Raw genomic sequence first — 20,331 nt, forward strand, 5'->3', positions numbered from 1 at the left:
CAGCTTGGTTCTTGCTTATTTAGTCAATGGTGCAGAAACATTTTGCTGTGGACAACAGGAAATCCCTGCAAAATGCCTGTCTCCATGTCAAGCCTAGCTGTGGTTAGGGTCCTTGTTGGACACTTGGACTATTTAGGTCTCAGAAGCAGCAACGGTTACATTTTAACCAGATTACTTTTCTACATAATTCCTACTTATATTCCTTGACATGAAGGTTCCACCAAGTGCATTCCTGTGCCACAAGCTTATTAGCAAAGCCAGTCGTCTAGCATGACAGTCGAGAACATGTTAGGATAAGGTTCTTTCTTGAACCGTTTCCAATAAAAAAAAGGATCTTTCTTGAGTTTACTACAATACCTACATATTCTACAAGAAAACATTGAGCTTTTAAGTTCATTAGACCACGCTCAAGGCCCATTAGGGAATTTATGTAAAATACCTAATAAAACTCAGAATGGATATGTCCACAAAGTTTTCCATAGTCTTGGCTTGGATAAAGTGGATCAGAATCATTATGCACTTTGTACTGGGAGCATTGGAATTATTTCATTTACCATTTTAAGAGGGTCCATAAGATTGATGAAGCATCTCTAGCCAACTTTATGGTTCAACTTATTTATTTTGCCATTTTCTTTGTTGTGTTTGAAAACAGGATGCACTACAGGATGCTGAAACTGGTAAACAATTTGCGTACTCACCATCAGGTGAAGCCTTTCAGCCAAATGAAGCTTGCATGGCTTCCTCATATTTCTGTAAAGATTTTGGAGCAACAGGCACACTTTGGAATCCAAGAATCTGCATGCAACTGGATAAAGATGAGGATGAAAGCTCCTCTCCTAATTCCTCTGGTTGTGAAGCACAAATTTCATCAGAAATAGAGGTGGGTGAGCATTTTAAAAATAGGGATGTTGTTGGTGCAAATCAGCCGGAGGAAACAGTGGCAGAGAAGCCAGCAGCAGACTCACCAGAAAAAATTTGGTGTCTCACGGGAAGCCCAACTTCAGCCTCCAATGAAAGATTGGAGAATTGTATTGTTGAGGATTCTCAAGAAATGGATACAATGTGTGAGAATAATGGATCCATTACTTGCCAAGATCCCCTTGCCCCGACCCATCATTATGAGGTTGAGTCAACTGAAAACCTGGATTTTATGGCCAATCATGTGGAAATAGGGAGTAATGATCCACTGTCAGATTCAGATGAAAGAGTTGTAAAACGGCCAAGGCTCGGGCCTCCCCTTGAAGAACTGTGACAATTGACAAGCAAGAGGTCTGTCAGTGCCAGAAGGAAGTATTCACGACTTGGGTAATCAGAGGGGTATTTGTCTTCTTACTGGGGTTGCTGATTTTGCCGTGTTGTGAATATTTTTTTCACGGCTCTACATTGAGAAGGGTTGGGTGTCCAATCATAGGATTTGAGATTTGCTAATATTTTTCTTGTAGGAAGGTAGCCCTTTGTGGTAATATTTCTTGTAAAGATATTCATCAAAAAAATATTTCTTGTAAAGAACCATGCATCATACAATGAATCCCCCCCCTTCCCAAGTCGTTGATCAATAATCACTCTTTTTATGTGAAGGACCTCCTGAATCAGCTTGAGCTTATGGTTATGGTAGGTATTACAACCAAGATCACATAACAGAGAAGCAATTTATTTTTCTGGGGCTTCTGGTCACATCGGGAACATCTTGCATACTTTATCTTGTTGTTTGTGGGGAGATGTTCCCAATACAAGGTGGGATGGGGCTTCGAGGTGTGCTGTGCGAGGAGCAAATCCCAATTCTTAGTGAAGCATCAAAATCTTATCTTTATAGCACATATTCTCGGAGGAGCCAATTGATCCTGAACCATTTTCTTCCTTTTGATCAAGTTTCTTAACTTAGGCTATGTTTGGTTTGAAGGAAAAGGAAGGAAAAGATATCAAAACCTATCCAAGATTTGTAAAGGTTTTCTTACTTTTTCCTTCAAATCAAACATAGCCTAAAGTTTGTATTTTTAACGTTCCTTTTTTTTCTTAATTATTAAAAAATGGGTCAACTCCGACTACATTAATCAGCTGGCCCAGGTATATTTCTTGAAAAGGTTTTTTCATTTTTATTTTTTCAAAGGGTAAAAGCCAGTTTTTCGACATAGAACTTTGATGATCTTGGCCATTCATTTGTCTAATTTTTTTACCATCACGATGCGAATGCCATGTCTTCTTGTTGTTTACTAGTCATGTTGTACTTACTTTCTGTTACTTATTACGAGCATTTGTTTGAATGGGATTTACTTTCGTCATAAGAAGTTATATATATACCCGAATTTATATTTATCAATTTCACCCCTAAATTTTGATAAATTAATAATAATAATAGAATCAACATTGCAAAACCCTATTTTTATATTTCTGTGCATTTTAGTATTACCCTAGAGCCTTGAATTAGATGGAGAGCATTCATTCATTCATTCATCGGATCACTCGAGTCGAGGTTCTCTGAAACAACTGCCTTGCCCGACACATGGCTAGCAACGAGCTCAGATCTGATATAGCTCAACATTATTTTCACAATTAATATCTCATCAACAACAAACTATTCGATCGCCTTTCTTGTCGGATTAGTTAATTCGTGAGATCACGTGGCGTGTTATTATTGCTCAAAGCTCTTCTAGATTATTGATTATATTATATTATTGATCTAAAAATCACGAGCTGTGCTGTGATGCCCGTGTTGCCGCTCTGTCTTCTTTTTTCCCGGGGCCCTCTCGAAGAGACACCTCCCATCCCCATCTGAGGAGCAATCAATATTCAATAATGGCCAAGCTCAGCCTAAGTGAAGATACCTTCCTCTTGACTCTTCTTGCTTTGCCGTCTCTCCGGGTAAACTTTTGCTCCTCCTCTTCTTCCAGGACCAGGAAGAGGTTTAGGGCTTCCACCACCATAAGCCAGTTGCAGAAAGCGGGTCTTGTTCAGATCTCAAAACGAACCTTTGCAGTGCTGCTCTGCTGCGGCGACGATGAGGCTTTATCGCCACAATGTCAGTTCTCAAAGAGGAACCTTTGCAGGTCTGTTGGTGCTGCTTCTCCCCGTTTTCTTCCCTCATCTCTTCAGCCCCTTGAGCCACGCCTCGCCTTCCGTTTTCTCGGTACGTCTTTCTTCTCTATCAAGTTTACTCTATTACTCTGTGTTTCTGTATGTGATCGTGTTTGTGAATGGGGGTGGATGGGTTTGTGACTATGTTCTTTATGGAGAGAAATGAAGAGATTCAGCTTAGCAGCCGAGCAATTGCAGGATTATTTGATGATTCGGGGATTTATTGCTATCAGTTTGATACTTCGGTGTGTTGACTCGGAAGCCAAGCCAGTGATCTTACCAAACACGCTTATTTTTTAATTTTTCTTTTTTTACAAATTTTAAATTAAACTACATTATAATTGAGGGTACAAAGATAGAATAATTGGAAAGAGGATCTTTTTTTCTTTTTTCTTTTTTTGGGGGGTTGGGGGAATGGAGAATATGCTTCAGGATGGGTTTGCCGGGTGGACTCAGTGAGTTGAACGAGTCGCTCTGCCACTTGCCCAATGAACGGAATTGATTCACGTGGTTTAAAGCGTAGAAACTTCTCTGGGCCTTTTGTAGTGTTTACGAGAACGATTTCCCAACTATTATCAATGATTTTTTTTTTTTTTTGTTACTGGATACCATACTAGGAACTTATCTAATTATTTCATTCTTTTATTTATTTTTTCCTCTCTTTTCTTGTTAATTAGTTAAGTTATTCAAATGGAAATTGGTAGTAGAATCCTATTTGGACTATGTAGTTTTCTGGGTTTTTGAATTTGCAATATTTGGTGCATGAATGTGTTCAGACCCAAGTTAATAGGACCCTCAGGCATGGATTCTTCCAAAGTAAGTATTTATTTCTGAATCTCTGTGCATTACTTATCAACCAAATTAAACATCATCATATACAGAAATCCTAAATTGTCTAAAGATGTACACTGTGCATTGGTGGTGTACCATTATTGAACACCACAACGTATACCATGTATTGGCAGGCTGATTTTGTAATCTCTAATGCCTCTATAAAATGCAAATCAACAGGACTACTCCATGCATATCTATTATACATTTAAAATGGAGTTGTCCATGTCACAATTCCTCTCCGCTCCCGCTGGCCCCTCTAAACATTTTTTTTATTTGAAGTTTTGAAAAAAAAAAAAGAAAGAAAAAGAAAGCATTTTAACATGGAGCAATTTAAACTCACTCATAACTGGTCCAGTTTCCTTTTTATTAGGAAACTAAATCTAGTCACTCCTCCATGGAATATGGGGCTCTCTTCTAGCACAAATAGATTCATGACTGATGCACATTTTTTTCATGCAATGGCTTATTGTTATTCCGTCTAACAAAGAGTTGGCATATCTTGCAGGAATGGAACGCTCCTAAACCCAGACATTTACCTCTGCTGAAGGGTGCTTTACAACGGCAATCAGTGAGTATATATTTTCCCATGAAATGTTCATTCCTGATGCTCCATCTGTTTCAACATAAAAGGGTGGAGAACAATTGCACCCAAGATGTTTCAGCTTTATTTTCATAATACTTGTTTTTTCATCCTTTCACATTGAAACAAAAGGAGGCTAAGATGATCTTATGAGCTGATGTTTTATTTTTCTTTCCTGTTGTTCCCTTACCTTCAGTCAGACAGGCAACAATCTGATCTGTGGTCCCCTTTAGCCGATCAAGGATGGAAACCTTGCATCAATTCTGCAAATCCCTCTGGTGAGTGCTCTGTCTGTTTGTGCCTCAAATGATGAAAGAGATTTTGCAAACAATTCATATATGACAGAGTAATGGAATAGGGATTCTTGAGGAAAATGTTTTATACATGCATTGATCCTGTTTTCCAACAGACTCCTTTGCCTTCTCTTGCAGTGATTCCAGAGAAGTCCCAGGGATACATACAGGTATTTCTGGATGGAGGACTGAACCAGCAGAGAATGGGGGTAGGTAATCTAAGTTTATCCCTAAAATAAATTTAACATAGAGATCAAGGGGATAAACATGGATGGTAAAATTCTATGCATTATGTTTGTTTTATGGTTATTTGTTGGCCTCAAAAAATAATATACTTTCTTTAGGCTAACCTGTTTTTATTTTATAGATTTGTGATGCAGTTGCTGTTGCTAAAATCTTGAATGCAACACTTGTGATCCCACACTTTGAAGTAAATCCTGTTTGGCAGGATTCAAGGTACTTGATTGGAAAATATCTTTACTGTGCATGTGGTCCAGTTGGTTAACGTGTTCAAGGAGGCATAACTCCGACTATGCATTTGTCCTGCAGCTCATTCTCAGAAATATTTGATGTGGATCACTTTATTAATGTCCTGAAGGATGAAATTTCTATAGTTAAAGAACTGCCTAAAGAATACTCATGGAGCACTAGGGAGTATTATGCAACAGCTATTCGAGCTACGAGAATAAAAACAACACCTGTTCATGCTTCAGCTAATTGGTATCTGGAGAATGTTTTGCCTGTACTACAAAGGTAAGTTGATAGTTAGATTTGTGTTTGTGATTTAAATTTAAATCCTATTGAGTCCAAGATATCCATTACATTCCATGACTGAATGCACTTCTACTGATAAAGTTGGGTTTTTTTTTCTTTCAGCTGAGTTTTTCTTTTTTTTTTTTTGGATAATTCGGCTGAGTTGTTTGTGAACTGAACTAAGTGCACGTTGTGATCACTTGGTTTTATTTTGACTGATAAGAGGTATGAGAATCTTAGAAGATTGAATCTGTTGATGAATACCAAGATGAACTATGCCCTACCATTTCTCCATTTTATGTTCTTCCCACATGGAGAATTCTAACTTAGCAATCCTTTATCAAATAACATTTCTTTCTCCCCTCATTATCTCAATCATCTACTGAAATATCACTTAGATCTTCCCTGGTTTTACAGTGCTTCCAATTTTTAGGATATTTAAAAAGTGAAAAATGGTAATTTTTGTCTAGATATATACAACGAATACAGGCTGTAATTACATTTTATTTCAAGGTAAGCTCTCCCTCTTTAATACAAATTCATTTACCTTTGAAAAAAAAATGTTATTTTGCATCCTGAATTTGAAATTTGATACCACTTAATTCGAATGGCATTTTTATCTTGGTAATGCCAAGAGATCATTTTCAGATTGATGAATCACTAATAATACCCTGCATGTGTAGATAGCTGTTCCATGCCATATATAACATTAAGTGATAGTTGTGGTTGATTAATAATTTCATTTTCATAATTATAATAATCTTACATTCTTGGAGATTGGTCCAGTTATGGTATTGCTGCCATTGCACCGTTCTCTCATCGTTTGGCCTTCGACAACTTGCCTATGGAAATTCAACGCCTACGTTGTAAAGTCAACTTTCAAGCTTTGGTCTTTGTTCCTCACATCAGAGAACTGGGAGAAACCCTTGTCAGTCGCCTTAGGCATCCTCCTGGCAGAAATGCACTAGTAGGTAATGAATACCTGCAGAAAACAACTGAAAGAAACAAATTGGAAGCTGGAAAGTTTGCTGTTCTACATCTTAGGTTTGATAAGGTATGGTGTACTCTTGTCACCAATCATTTTCTGAACCATTTAATTTTCTGTGTTGGAAATATTGCTATTCATAGGTAATTTCTTATTATACACTACCTTCTCCATCTACTTATTTTGCAGGATATGGCTGCCCATTCGGCCTGTGATTTTGGTGGGGGTAAAGCTGAAAAACTGGCTCTGGCAAAATACAGACAAGTGATTTGGCAGGGGAGGGTTTTAAACTCTCAGTTCACCGATGAGGAGCTGAGGAGTCAGGGACGCTGCCCATTGACCCCAGAAGAGATTGGATTGCTGCTAGCAGCTTTGGGCTTTGACAATAGTACTCATCTCTATCTAGCCTCCCACAAGGTGTGTCACATGCCTTATCTATGGAGGAGGAAAATTCATGCATTTTATTTAGAACTTGAAATTGACAAACCTGCTATTTATCTGGAATTTGAAATCCTGGATATCCCATATTTTCTAGGTCTATGGTGGTGAAGCAAGGATCTCATCTTTGCGTAAGCTGTTCCCCCTGATGGAAGATAAAAAGAGCCTTGCTTCTGAAGAGGAACGTGTGAAGATTGAAGGAAAAGCTTCTTTATTAGCTGCAGTTGATTATTATGTCAGTATGCATAGTGATATCTTTATCTCAGCATCTCCTGGAAATATGCACAATGCATTGGTAAGTATATTTGCCTTCAATCTATGGCCAAGTCCAAAAGAATGAAACTGTTTCTAATTAAACTTATACATGTGACAGAACAGCGAAGCCCATCTTTCTATGGGCCCTAGTTGGTAATATATCCTTGATTAAAGAATAAACCCAAACCAATGGTTATGATCAGGAGGTCAACTAGTCAATGACTCAACATGACAAGAAATTCCAGTCTGGGTGGACCCACTGTCTGACCCTAGTCTAGTTGATGTGATCACCTGTTCTCAGAAGCAGAAGCAAATACAGGATCCAATACCAGCTTGCCAGGGCTTCAACCAGTTGGTTTTGCCAGTTATACCAGTTCAATGCTTAATTCAGTTTTGATGCATGTCTGGGGGTTCCAATTGGTTGAAAATATTAAGGGCCAGTTGCCTTGTTTTCATCTGGTGGTTTCAGGTTTTCTTAAATTGATTTATTCATGCTGAATGGTTATAACAGCGGAATCAGGAATAAAGGATCTGAGATCCTTTTGACATCCATTGAAATAGCGAGTGTTCCTGCTGCATCATACCATCTGCATTTTCCATGGATACTACCATGACTGTGCTGTACAATAGATGCCTGCCTTTATATGAAGAAAGATAAGTGGCACTCTGTTCATATCATAAACCATAATTGATTTGAATTTTGGTGGTTTTCATCAGGTGGGTCATCGAGCATATCAAAATTTGAAGACCATACGGCCAAACATGGCATTATTAGGTCAGCTCTTCCTGAACAAGAGTATGGGATGGTCAGATTTTCAGAGAGCAGTTCTGGAGGGGCACAAAGATAGACAAGGACAGATCAGACTGAAGAAGGAGAAGCAATCCATCTATACATATCCTGCCCCTGATTGCATGTGTAGGGCTAGTACATCACGACAACAACTCATTATATGAGTTGCAACTATGATTGTGGCTTGTAGAGCTGGTAATAAAGGTAGGAATATGCAGTTTCTTCAGTATGTGTAGTACATCCTATACGCCTTAAGAATCATTATCAGTCATGTATCTATATGTGCCTCTGTGTGTGAGAGAGAGAGAGGAGGGGGGTTTGACATGTTTATGTTGATTCTTTTGCACCAGTTTCGAACTTCAAACCCTATTTTGCAGTAATAACAACACTAATATAGAAGAATTTCCAATTGTTCCTAAAGTAATGCTTCAATTCAGATGATGCTGGTGATTCTCCAATAAAAAAAATTAAATCTCAACTCTTCTAGCCTGGTATCTGTCTGAATCATCATTGCTTTATCTCGATTCACTTGACATAGATATCAAAATTCAAAATAACATTTGATTGGTTGGACTCAAAAGGATGTGGGGTTAGAAACTTGGGGTGATGTCAACTATTAGTACAATACCTTGTACCTAGCACTGGGGTACATGCATCATAGTAAGCGCGTGTATGCAAAGGGGTATGAAGCTTAGAGAATACGGAAGTATGTTTTAAAATGAGAGATTTCAAGACAAATAATCGTCATTTTACCCCTTACGTTGACTTGCAACAAATACATCTACAACAAATAGTCAACATGTGATTGATTTCTATAATCAACAAATAAGCTGTATGCCTGTAATCTGTATGCAATTAGCTAGGATTTATAACAACACTACAAAAGGAGAAACGTTAGAAACGTTTGTAAACATCCAACTCTTGGATCAATTTCATTATTTCTCATGGCAATTGGATGAGACTCGTTCATCATCATCAACTAAGCCAGTAAGCTTCATCCCAATTAAACGGATGTAAATAACCCCTTGTTTCTAGCATATCCGAACATGATACAACCAACCAGCATAGATCGCCCCCCTATGGAGAATTGACTGCTTTGATCGAGATGAAATGAATTTTACATTTTTTTAATGGGACATATACAATGTATCATATTCATCAGCCAGCCTTCAAAAACACAGCCTCATGCATCTTTCAATCCAAGGAAACCGGGAAAAGTTAAAAACTGCTACGAGTAAACAACAAAAGCATCAATCACCTCCCCTGATCCCGCTGATCTCCTGCTGTTGCACCAGGTGCTGCTCGTATCTGGCCCTCTTCCTTATCACTCCCGGTAGAGGAAGACCCATTCCCATTTCGACAGGCCGCCAATTCTTTGGCTTCTGCACTGGTTGGAGACGAATCCATTCCTTCCTCAATAGGAAGTGTTCGCTTTGAGCCCTCTAGAGCAACACCAAGAACAATATTGTCCTCCAAGGCAGGCCTGGAAATTTGAGGTGGTGTAACTGGCGGCCTCTCACCATCTTGCTGTGAATGTGAAGTCGTTGCCATTGGCATATTAGCAACCTTGCTGCTCTTTTGTCGTGCACCACCTGGACTTGCCTTTTTGGCCTGCTTGTCAGGATTGGTTTGGGGTGAGCCATCGGACGCAGAACTCTGCATCTTGGACTCAGATGATACTGACATAGCTGCAACTTTAGGATCTGCTTTGGAGTCAGACGATGACACTATTGCGACCTTACCATCTACTTTGGAATCAGGAATTGATGTTGCTGCAACCATTGTTTCCGCCTTGGAGTCGGACATTGGTGTTGTTCCAACCTTTACATCTGTCTTGGAGTCAGATGATGGCCCTGTCCCAACCTTGGCATCTACTTTGGAGTCTGATGTTTGTGTCCCTGCTACCTTTGCATCCTGTTCTTCATTTGTACGCACTGGACGACCTTGAGCTTTCATTTTATCATCATTGTTAATTCTGTATGGAGGCTCAATCAGTAAGAATGGACGGTTAGCAGCTGAACCAGTACGGGTAAAGATGGTATCCGCAAAAGGTACATTTTCCATGTCTTTATCACTGTATATTTTCTGAACTGTTCGGATGGGAGTGGCAAGCCGGGCACGGTGATGGCTGATGACTCTGAGGAGATCCAACAAAATGGCTTCCTGTTACCTCAGAAATCAACTATGTTAGCTGAATTTTCATTTGCTAGACTTAAACAATTAACAGACAAGCAAAAAAGCCAACCCATTCATGGGAGGGGAGAAGAGTTGCTAGAACTCAAAATTTTATACAGTTAGTGACAGAATAGCAGCATAAATTTTCAAGTCCTATTGATTCCTCAAGAAGAATGGCAGCACAATTTTAAAATTATTAGCCAACACATTTTCCCTTCATGAAATATAAGGGATTAAATCCAATCCATTAGACCTAACTACTTCCTCTACATTCTTGTTATAAGAGGAAGTTATCCCCATAGAGAATCCATCTTTTTCTTTTATAATGTAAAAAGCTGTAAAATTATATACATATAAAAAAAGAAAAAGAAGAAGTACGAGGAAAGGGTGTTGAAATAACAACCAAAGAGTATTCACTTCTGCAGCATGGGAAATAGGAAACAAATAAAGCACATGCCTGCAGGCCCTGGCACCGGCTGAAGATTACTCATTCCATCTCAAAAAATGAGAATCACTTTTAGCAATTTATAGTGTTGAAAACCCCTAAATTACAGCAAATTTTCCAGTGGCCACCCCTCCACCGAGGATGTTTGAGGTTAAAAAACCATAAATTGCACCAGAACGTTTTTCTTTTGTTTTTAGAGTCATTTGCTAGACACTTAAGAAGCATTTTGTGAACCTAAAAAATCTATATGTTAGTAAAGTTGCCATGCCATGGCTAATAAACCCTCGAGAGTATTTTCTACTTCTGTGACTTTTGGTGAGTGATTCCCAAAGGCCCTAGAGTGATTACTAGGTGTCTCTTCATTCGTCCTCCTTTCTCTTAACTTCTCTTCCAAGCTTTGAGTTCAGCCACAACAGCCATCAAAAACCCAGGAAAAGGCAATTGAAATCCATCATCCAACATCAGATAAAAGATTGAAATGATCATGGACAAATCTTCTATTAATTTTCATCAAGAGAAATGTCTCTCAGCTTTTTGTTTTTGGTACTTGAAGGGATCACATGGTTGGAAACAGCCATGTGAGCCCTTTGTGTTTAGTTAGCCATTAGCTGGAAATTTCATACAAATAAAAAAGAATATTGCCCTTTTCGGTTGTCAAGCCAATTATCAATAAAAACAAGGGATCTATGATACCCGGATACCCATAAATGCCTGGTTTACCGATATCATATCCAAACATCTGCACATGTTAGATAAAAGTGCATGATATGAGCATATTACATTAGAAGCCTGTATATGTCCAGATTTTTAGGACATGGAGAGTCATATCCCCATTTCCCATATCCATGTCCATGTCATCGTTTCTGGGCATCACAGCAAGAGGCTCAAATTGCTTTTCCCCATACTAGGACCCCATTATCAGAATTATTGTATTATAATTATTTTTGTAGTCCTTAGTCAATGGACTAAACGTAATGGGTTGCAGGTTTGCAGCATATCTATAATAGGTTCATAATAGCTAGAATGGTACAATACTAGTTTGCACTACAAACTGCAGTGTACAATGATTGTACACTGATAGACAAGTACACCATTTTCCCAATATAATTGAAACTGGCATTTGAAAGGTAAATTAAAATCCTCTCACCTTAACACAGAGGTATTCTTCAAAATGGGAAGTCTTCACAAAGCAGGAAATCAAAATCTGCAACAAATTCCAAGCCAAAGGACAAATTAAGAATTGATCATAAAGTGATGTTTATAATAATTCATAAAAAAGAATAATGTTTATATAAAAGAAATATCATAACTAATATTGGCACCCTTTCTTTTTTCATATCAATAATAAAAACCAAGACCAAATGATATTTCAAGGTCACAAGTTCTACCAAAAAAAATATTATATGCATTGAGGGACACCAGGAACAATATTACTATATTTTAGCTTTCAGAAATCAGAAGCAAGGTTAAGGGGTCATTAGATAACAGCTGAAATGGCTGAACTAAATGGCCTATTGATTTGTTTTTCACCAAGTTACTAAGGAGGTTGTGAGCTCCTTAATGGCAAATTGAAATTAGGTTTGATTACTACAGAATCAAATATTATGTTATTTAGTCCACTAAAAAACAAAGAAACAAGTCATTCAGTTCAGCCACTTCATCTGCTATCCAATGGCTCCTGAAAAATTGGTAATAAAGTTGGCTCTGTTCTATTTATACCTCTGTGTTAAATGAATTGGCAATTAGCACCAAAATTAGCAAATTAAGCAGACTACAAAAGAACAATCCAAATGTGGCATCATAATTCCAAAATTAGCAAATTACTTCTATTTTTCCATAACTTACAAGTTTCAAGCTAAACTTCAGAGGATTGAGAACATTCTTTCTGCAACCCCTCTCATTCAACTAGTAGTATCTCATGAAAAGTAAATAAAAATAATAAGCAAATTGTTATCAATTTGTAAAGATTAAACAGAATGGCTTACCAGAAGAGCCTGATTTTCTGGATCAACATTGTCTAGAAACACTCTCCTATGCAATCTCTGCTGCTCCACTTGAGGATTTTTGGCCAACACCTTGCGCATGTCTGCTACAATATTCTGAACACAAAAAGAATACCCAAAAATGCATATATCAACGAGAAAGGAACCGCTAGATGTCCAGAATGTCCACATACATTTGCAGAGAACATAATCTTGTCTGTCAACAAGGAGATAAATCCAATTGGTCCTTACATTAATTTTATTGACATCCAAGTGACTGATGGCAAGGTGGGTTTTGATGCGCCAATGACTTTTCTGACTCAGATTCCTAACAACATTAACTGTAAACTTGTGATTTGGAATGTGAACAGCTTCACGATCTTCACCTCGAATAATTGTTGGTGACCACCAACCAACATGCTGAAAGCATAAAAATATCAACATGTAAAATGAAACACAAATGAGTTGTAAATCTTAGATCTTACCATGTATGCAACCCCCTACTAAACTGACCACTGCCCCATCCCCATGAGAGAGAGAGAGAGAGACTAACAAATAGAGGTTTGATACTTAATACAAACCTCTACAGTCCCAGAAACTTCATAGCCTTCAATCTTTGTCTGAATCCATTCATTCACAACAAATGGTCGTGTTGCATGAATCATCACACTAGAGAGGAAATTCGTGAATATCTGAACACAATAACCAATTTTCATCAAGCTTTTGCAGCATCTCAGTATCCATCTAATTAACAGAAAGTCTGAAAATGTATAGTATCTTAGTATCCTTATAATTATATATATAGCCTTTAAGTTTCAGAATTATATTCATCAAAAGTGCAATTGGACCAGAGGAAACCGAGAGAACCTCACGACCAGCAAGGGTCAGCAATACTGTTCCAAGACCTCCAGCAGTAAGCCACTTCTGCGTGGAGAAACCTAGCAATTCCATGAACAAAGAAACAGCAGCAACCCATACTGCACTATATACAGCTTTTCCAGCAAAGCTGAAACCCATCTGCCAGAAACAAAGAAATCTTAGTTACTGAATGAAAATTTGACCTGGCATGTGTTCAAGATAAAATAGGCCAATGTCTCTAAAAATTGTAATCATGTTGTAAATCATAGAGAAAATTGAACCAAATCAAATCATGAATCATATCGTAAATTGTAAGAGCATTTTTACTTTTTACAAACTTGTCAAAAGATTAAAAACATAGGACAAATATAAGGTAATCATCTCTCCAAATCCTATACAATCAGGAATATAGCATGAGGCTACTAAGAATTATTATGTATGGTTAATATTATCACATCATACTTGAATATGTCATGCATGTACCATTCAGAAAAAGAAAATGGCATGCAAAATAAATAGGAAGAAAGAGGAAAAGAAACCTACATATTCTACAACATGAATTTCTATTATGAAATCTATAGGTCAGATACCAGCAGTGGGTCTTCCAATGTCCTAGACAGAATATACCAACTTTTGACACTTAGTTTTATCACTAGCTGCAGACTTAGCCCAGTTCTGTAGCAATAATCAACTAGTCATGTGAATCTAATATGATAAAAGAAGATGCACGTGCTAAATTGCTAAAGCAACAAAAGCATACATTTCTTGTATCACTAGGGTCGACCTTCTCCATAAAGAATTTCTGGGTTTGTTGAATCACACTGCATAAAAAAGAAATAACTCATTTAGTTATTATGGATGCATGCCATCCAACTCAACATGCAGAGTGAAAAGTGGAGATGCAAAATTCAACACATTAATAAGCCAAAGTTCATCAATAAAACTCAAAAGGACATTGTGGATTAATAAAACTAGATTATAGGAAGCAATTATAAGAACACAAAATGTGTGTTTATATCTGGAATATAGCATCTGCGATGAACATGGCTGAAAATTTGTGGGATTTGCACCAAGAAGTCATTCCATGGATATAGATAATGATATTTGATAATTGATTATAGCTTTTTTGGTGGGAATGAATACTGAAACGTGCCACTCTGTCTTTTTCATCATGAGACTATAGATTGCAGGCAATAGTTTTTCATATTGATGACAAAGAACAGCTGTACTAATAATACAAAAAAAAAAAACTAAAATATTCATAGGGAAGGTATTCCCCTAACCAAAAAAAAAAAGAAAAAGAAAAAGCAAAGGCACACAAGTTCTTCAGTCATCCCTCAATTTGGATGTTAGTACCTCCTGAAAGACAAACTATTAGTGTTCTCAAATTCCATCAGGGAATAAAATCAATTTTTGGGAAGAAGTGTGGGTAGGTGAGCATTCCTTAAAAACTTTGTTCCCCTCAATCTTTGCCCTCTCCTCCCTCAAAGGCAAGCCGATTGCTGATTTCATCACCCTTCCCCCTCCCTGTCTGGTTTTGCTTGGAATCTGGGTCTACGCAGAAATGTGAGGGATTCTGAGCTGGGTTCTTTGTCTTCTTTACTTCAGCTGCTTGAAGGGGTGTTTCTAGACAATTCTAAACAAGACACTAGGATTTGGACCCCCCCCCTCATCCCTCTGGAGTCTTTAGTTGTGCATCCTTCTTCAAATCCTTGTTGCCCAAACTGAGGTACCTTTCCCTGTAAAAGAAGTGTGGTGTCGCCTTATCCCCCACAAAGTGGGTGCTTTTTGTTGGGAGTTCTATCATAGTGCAATCAACACCTGTGATCTGATGCAGAGGAAGAGGCCTAGCTGGTGCTTTTCACCTAATTGGTGCTGTTTGTGTGAGTCGAATGGTGAGACTTCTTATCATATCCTTGTCTCCTGTCCTATTGATAGCAGTATTTGGGATTGGTTCCTCTATTTTTTTGGTTGCAGACAGGATACTCCAATGAACTTGGAAAGGCTGTTTGATTCTTCTACATTCAGATGGCCAAAAAGAAGAATGCACAACGGCAGCAGTAATTTGGGTACTGTGGGGGGAAAGAAACTTGAGAATTTTTGAAGAGAAGAAAAGATGCAAGGAAGAATTAATAGAAAGGATTATGATAAAGGTAACATCATGGGTAAAATCTCTTAAGTTATTTTCAGACTTTTCTGTGGAAGATATAATCAGGAATTGGAGAGAAGTTGCTTCCTCTTCAGCTGTTAAGAAGAAGGCCTTAAAGGAACAGGACCCCCCCCCCGAACCGAATCAGGTTTCCTCAAACTAAACGTTGATGGAAGCAGCTTTGGAAACCCGGGAAGATCTGGAAGCCAAGGAGTATATAGAAATGACAAGGGGATTGTAGTGGGATTGTTCTCTGGCCCTATTGGAATAGGTGATTCCACCACAGATGAACTAGAGGCAGTGGTATTTGGAATTCAAAAAGCTAAGGAGTTGGGGGTGAGAAAGCTTGTTGTGGAAGGCAACTCCAAAGTAGTGATAAGCTGGTTAAAGCAAACTGAAAAGACACCCTGGCTGTTTATAAATGACATCAAGAAGGTTAAAGCCTCTCCAAGGACATGCAGCTATTATTTCAGTGGACTCCAAGAGCAGCAAATGAATTTGCAGACCAGCTAGCAAAACAAGGGGCAAACAGGGATCATTGTTTTTGGGCCCAGTTGTAAGGATGAAAAACCAAAAGTGATGGTAGCATCTTAAGTTTTAGTGGGGTAGCCAAGGCTACTCATAATCTGTATTCTTTTCTCATCTTAATGGAATTTTCTTTCACTGATTTAAAAAAAAAAAAGACCATTACATAAAATAGAGAACCTCTGAACAAAGAGAGAAGAAAGCATGTCTTTGCAGAAAAAAAAATGTAAAAACGCATCCAAACGATGAGCAGTGTTTGCATCTGAATATTAGATCCTAGAAACAATAATAATGATAAGCAAAGCAATTATTAGCAGCACATTCCTCTAGTACCCCAAATATGGTGCTGAGGATCATTTCTGCAGGTTGCTTATTTCACCACTTACTCAACTAGTTGGTTGTTACTCAAACCAAAACGGAGAAGCTACTTCATTCAACAATTTTTAAGTCCGATTGTGACAGCAAAAGTACTCACCTTGATAGACAATAGGCAAAGGCCAGGACGGTTGATAATGATCTCACAAAATGTAAAAGGCGTTGTTTAACAGCCTGGCTAGCTTCTGATGGTAGAACAACTGGATCCAATGCCCTGCAAGGCTCCAACATATTTAGTATTGAAGAAATTGTTGGGTAAAAAATACTTTACAGCTCTCCTTTCTCATAATCCAGGAATGTAATGTCAAAGGCACCTGCAGATAAGTGTTGCTCCAACCCACAGCAACATAGGTTGAAGATAAGAGGTCATAACATAATGTGTGTTACTCTTTCTCCAGCTACTATCACTCCTCTGCATGAATTTGCCAAAACAAAAAAAGAAGTGCATTAGCACACTTTTAAGCAAGGAGGCAACTTGAAAAGGAACTGCAGTAGAAATTAAAAATAAAAGAAATAAAGAAAGGTGACTGTCCATGTAAATTTCAGTGTTCCCCCCTCTAAGCTGTTTCCTGCTTTTTCTGACAACTTTTTATAAACTAAGAGAAAGACAGGCACTGGGGTATCTTACATGAAGTAAAAAGTTCCTAGTCATACGCATGAGAGGCCCAAGCCCCCAGATTGTGAAGATGATGATACCAACTGCTGGAGCCAACTTAACCACAACAGGACTCCCATTTAGAGCACTAAGTGACCTGCACAATACTTAGAAGAGTTAAGGGAAGGAAAACAAAACAAAACAAAAAATGGCATAAACATGGCAAACAAGTCAATGGCAACTGAATACTAAATACAACTCAAACTCCACTTAGGAATCGAAAACCCCATTTAACCATATGTATGTGCACATACTTTGTGTTCCAATGCATCACTCAAAAATATATCTACATAAATGTCTATTATTTCAAGCATACTTTAAAAATAATATGAAAAAAGTCAAAATGTCAGAGATGCCACTTAGTTATCAAACAGGATCAGTCATGCAATAAATCACTTCATCCACAGGCTTACAAATAGAAACATATAACTTTATAAGTTGATTATGCATCAATGACCTTCTGTATGTGGATCTATTTATGCACTTAGCATGTTTGCATGCACTCATAAAAATATGTTGGTGTGTAAATAAGAAATGGGGAAAAGAAATAAATACCTCGTCAACGCCATGGTAGCAGTTTTCAGGATGGGAATCCCATTTCCCTGACCTGGCAATAGAACAGACTGGCACATGAAAACATTATATCTGGAATTCAAAGAATGTATCGGCCTGTTTATACTGCTTGAGACACGCTGAGTCCAAGCATCCTGCCGCTGAAAAGAAAATAGGATTTCTCAGATCCTGATATTCTTACAAATCAAAAAAAAAATCTCCCAGCTAATGAAAAAAGTTATAATAAATACATATATATTAAAAATAAGAAATAAAATAAAAACTCTTGCTTGGTTCAATGGTAAAATCTTGGGCTAGCAATAATGAAAACATGGGATTGAGTCTAGAGTAGTCACTTAACGTTAAAGCTGGAGATTAGATCTATATCCAGTCCACTCCTCCCAATACCTTGAGTCCTTGACTTTAGGGACCAACATTGGGTAATGACTTATTAAAAGCACTTAAACAAGCGATGAAAAATAAGGCAATAAAAACTATATAAGGAATTTCTAAGACAAAATAAATTGACACCAAAAATTCAATATGATAACTGTGGCTCTTGATAGAGCACAATCATGAGACATAGTCCATGCAGCCAATCCCAAACAGTTGGAATCAAGGCTGAGTTGAGTTGTGTTGGGTAAATCCATTGTGGTAATCATCAACTTTGCACTGTAAGGCCTGTGAAAAGGTTAAAGTAGAGCCTCCACTAGGCCTTCAATTTGATGTTTACAAACATTCTAGCAGTCGCCTGAGATGAGGTATAAGTACCATCAACACTAAAAAAGTGCATACTTGGGGTAGAAAGAGAATCATACCAAAGCATGTGATGAAAGAGCAACACTCAACAAATGTAATCGGCCTCTACCCATCATCATCTGGAAAAATACAAGAAAAAAAAAGAACCAAAAGAGAGAGGAATCAGGACATAATCAATGTATGCAGAAACATAAAAACAAAATGCCAAACAACATAATAGTATTCAAGAAATTCAAAGGTGTGTACCTTGAGTCGGTTACCATGTACATGGTTCTTGCAAAGTCCCAATTCATGGGACAATTGCAAAGAACCAGCAATCGCCATCACTAGGCAGAGTTTGGAGGATCTCACTAGTAGCACAAAATCATTGCACTATACCAATTTCATTAAATCCCTGGTCTCTAAATAAATATTTCAACAAGAAGCAGAAAGACTAGACAGACTTAGGGTTGCCACGCCAAGGAACTTCCAAATACCAAAACCTGCCAAGGTAACGCAAAATTGTCAACCTGCAGCAAAATATAGTGGATGTTAACCAAGAAAAACACCATTTATTGAACCTCCAGAATTAGGATTTTGCAAATAAAATATTGGCCTATGAACATCGTCTTTTTCTGTAAATAAGGTTGTGTAATGATGTTGACGATGAAAAAGCAAAGAAAGAAAGGAATCGAATGTATATCCAATGGCGCACAAACCAGCAGGAAAACAAAGAAAAATTAAGGTTCAAAGATGCGTCTCCAAGGCAACATGAATGTGCGGTATTTTAAGCCCATACTGCTCTATGTAAGCATCTAGTGAACAAAATTATGCTCCTTTAAGACATTTGTCTCCAGAAACCATGCAAAATAAATCACCACAAGACCAACTGCTTCATGTCACTCTCTGCAGCTTTATAAAGCCCGGTCGTGCACATAAAATTGTTCTGAGAATAGTGCTCAAGCTCGGCATTGTAGGTTTCCTTCAGCTGGGTTTCCTAATAGTCTTCCCAATAACAACGAAACCTGATTTACCACTCGGATAAGTATGTCCTTCGTGCGTCACTAAGAGAATGAAACAAGTCAAAACAACAAGGTCCCGTCGTACGTTAAGGTCATAAGTTCCATAAAATTTAACAAAGAGAGAAAGAAGGATCAGCAGAAACCATAACGAGGAAAACCCAGATATAATTGAAATGAAGTCCAGCTATCTGAACAGAAACCCTAAATTTTCAAAATTATCTGACGAATCAGACCCTGTTACATTAGAATTTGGCGGAATTAAACCAAAAGTGGGCTGTTTTTCGTTAATTTGCACCCCCGAATGGAAAACAGTCAAATATAAAAATGATAAAACCCATTAATTGATCCATCTCTCACTGAAAATAATGCAATAAAAGGGTGAGAGGTGTATATCCTAATCCTGCAAGCGAAACTAATCTCCTTTAGCTTCCCACAACGAATTAGAAGGAAAATTGCAAATAGAAATCAACAATTACACTTACCTCCTAAAAAAACTTTGTGACCTCCCCTTTAGCGAAGAAATAATGGGAATTCCTCGTTCTTTTTGAATCTACCCGTTCTTTAATTAACTAATATTGGTCTCTGGTGGAAGCGATGAGCGACACACAGAGAGAAAGGGAGAAAGAGAGAGAATGACGGAATAATAGAAACAAAAAAATGAGGCGAATCGGAGAGAAATACTGTAAAAAACAAAAATAAAAATAAAATCAAATCAAACCCAAATAGTAGTAGAGTTTGAGCCAGAAAAGAGAAATAGGAGGGTTAGACATTCCTTGGGCTGGTGGTCAATGGGCGTTGTTTCGTGTTTGGTTGCGTTTTCGTGGTCCCGCGTCCTTTTCACAGAGCGTCGCCCTT

General features: G+C 37.9%; 3 protein-coding genes across 6 annotated transcripts in view; 2 read left to right on the forward strand and 1 right to left on the reverse strand.

Moving 5' to 3' along the window:
* The window catches only part of LOC104595488 (putative ubiquitin-like-specific protease 2B), a 46,499-nt gene extending 44,922 nt beyond the window's left edge, over positions 1–1,577 (forward strand). For all 3 annotated transcript variants that reach the window (XM_010256226.3, XM_010256227.3, XM_088887700.1), the window contains one exon: positions 653–1,577. In XM_010256226.3, the coding sequence (XP_010254528.1) occupies positions 653–1,252 (600 nt within the window). In that variant the 3' untranslated portion in view covers positions 1,253–1,577. The remainder of the gene's footprint in view (positions 1–652) is intronic.
* Positions 1,578–2,688: 1,111 nt separating this feature from the next.
* Positions 2,689–8,420, forward strand: LOC104595490 (O-fucosyltransferase 31-like). Its single transcript, XM_010256228.3, has 10 exons — positions 2,689–3,124; positions 4,412–4,474; positions 4,683–4,764; positions 4,918–4,988; positions 5,147–5,235; positions 5,329–5,532; positions 6,319–6,586; positions 6,707–6,934; positions 7,053–7,250; positions 7,928–8,420. Exons 1-10 carry the CDS (start codon positions 2,996–2,998, stop codon positions 8,162–8,164), a joined length of 1,569 nt encoding a protein of 522 aa, XP_010254530.1. The 5' UTR covers positions 2,689–2,995; the 3' UTR covers positions 8,165–8,420.
* A 550-nt stretch (positions 8,421–8,970) lies between these two features.
* LOC104595491 (mechanosensitive ion channel protein 2, chloroplastic-like) overlaps positions 8,971–20,331 on the reverse strand; it is an 11,432-nt gene continuing 71 nt past the window's right edge. The window contains exons 1-14 of one of the 2 annotated variants that reach the window (XM_010256233.3): positions 19,959–20,331; positions 18,722–18,957; positions 18,535–18,594; positions 17,720–17,877; positions 17,138–17,261; positions 16,824–16,921; positions 16,610–16,723; positions 14,221–14,281; positions 13,470–13,619; positions 13,184–13,294; positions 12,855–13,022; positions 12,606–12,719; positions 11,768–11,824; positions 8,971–10,163 (exon numbers count right to left, since the gene is read on the reverse strand). The exon at positions 19,959–20,331 is cut by the window's right edge and continues 71 nt beyond it. In XM_010256233.3, the coding sequence (XP_010254535.1) occupies positions 9,255–10,163; positions 11,768–11,824; positions 12,606–12,719; positions 12,855–13,022; positions 13,184–13,294; positions 13,470–13,619; positions 14,221–14,281; positions 16,610–16,723; positions 16,824–16,921; positions 17,138–17,261; positions 17,720–17,877; positions 18,535–18,594; positions 18,722–18,799 (2,202 nt within the window). In that variant the 5' untranslated portion in view covers positions 18,800–18,957; positions 19,959–20,331 and the 3' untranslated portion in view covers positions 8,971–9,254. Of the gene's footprint in view, positions 10,164–11,767; positions 11,825–12,605; positions 12,720–12,854; positions 13,023–13,183; positions 13,295–13,469; positions 13,620–14,220; positions 14,282–16,609; positions 16,724–16,823; positions 16,922–17,137; positions 17,262–17,719; positions 17,878–18,534; positions 18,595–18,721; positions 18,985–19,958 lie in introns of both variants that reach the window. The other variant, XM_010256232.3, reaches the window with a different exon arrangement.

This window comes from Nelumbo nucifera, chromosome 5 (assembly GCF_055504915.1).
Source record: "Nelumbo nucifera cultivar China Antique chromosome 5, China Antique-T2T, whole genome shotgun sequence".
In the NCBI taxonomy this organism is placed as follows: domain Eukaryota; kingdom Viridiplantae; phylum Streptophyta; class Magnoliopsida; order Proteales; family Nelumbonaceae; genus Nelumbo; species Nelumbo nucifera.

Coding starts and splice junctions, on each gene's coding strand:
- LOC104595490 (XM_010256228.3), top strand. CDS start 2,996: ATGAGGCTTTATCGCCACAATGTCAGTTCTCAAAGAGGAACCTTTGCA. Junction 3,125..4,411: donor CCTCGCCTTCCGTTTTCTCG/GTACGTCTTTCT, acceptor CATATCTTGCAG/GAATGGAACGCTCCTAAACC. Junction 6,587..6,706: donor TACATCTTAGGTTTGATAAG/GTATGGTGTACT, acceptor CTTATTTTGCAG/GATATGGCTGCCCATTCGGC.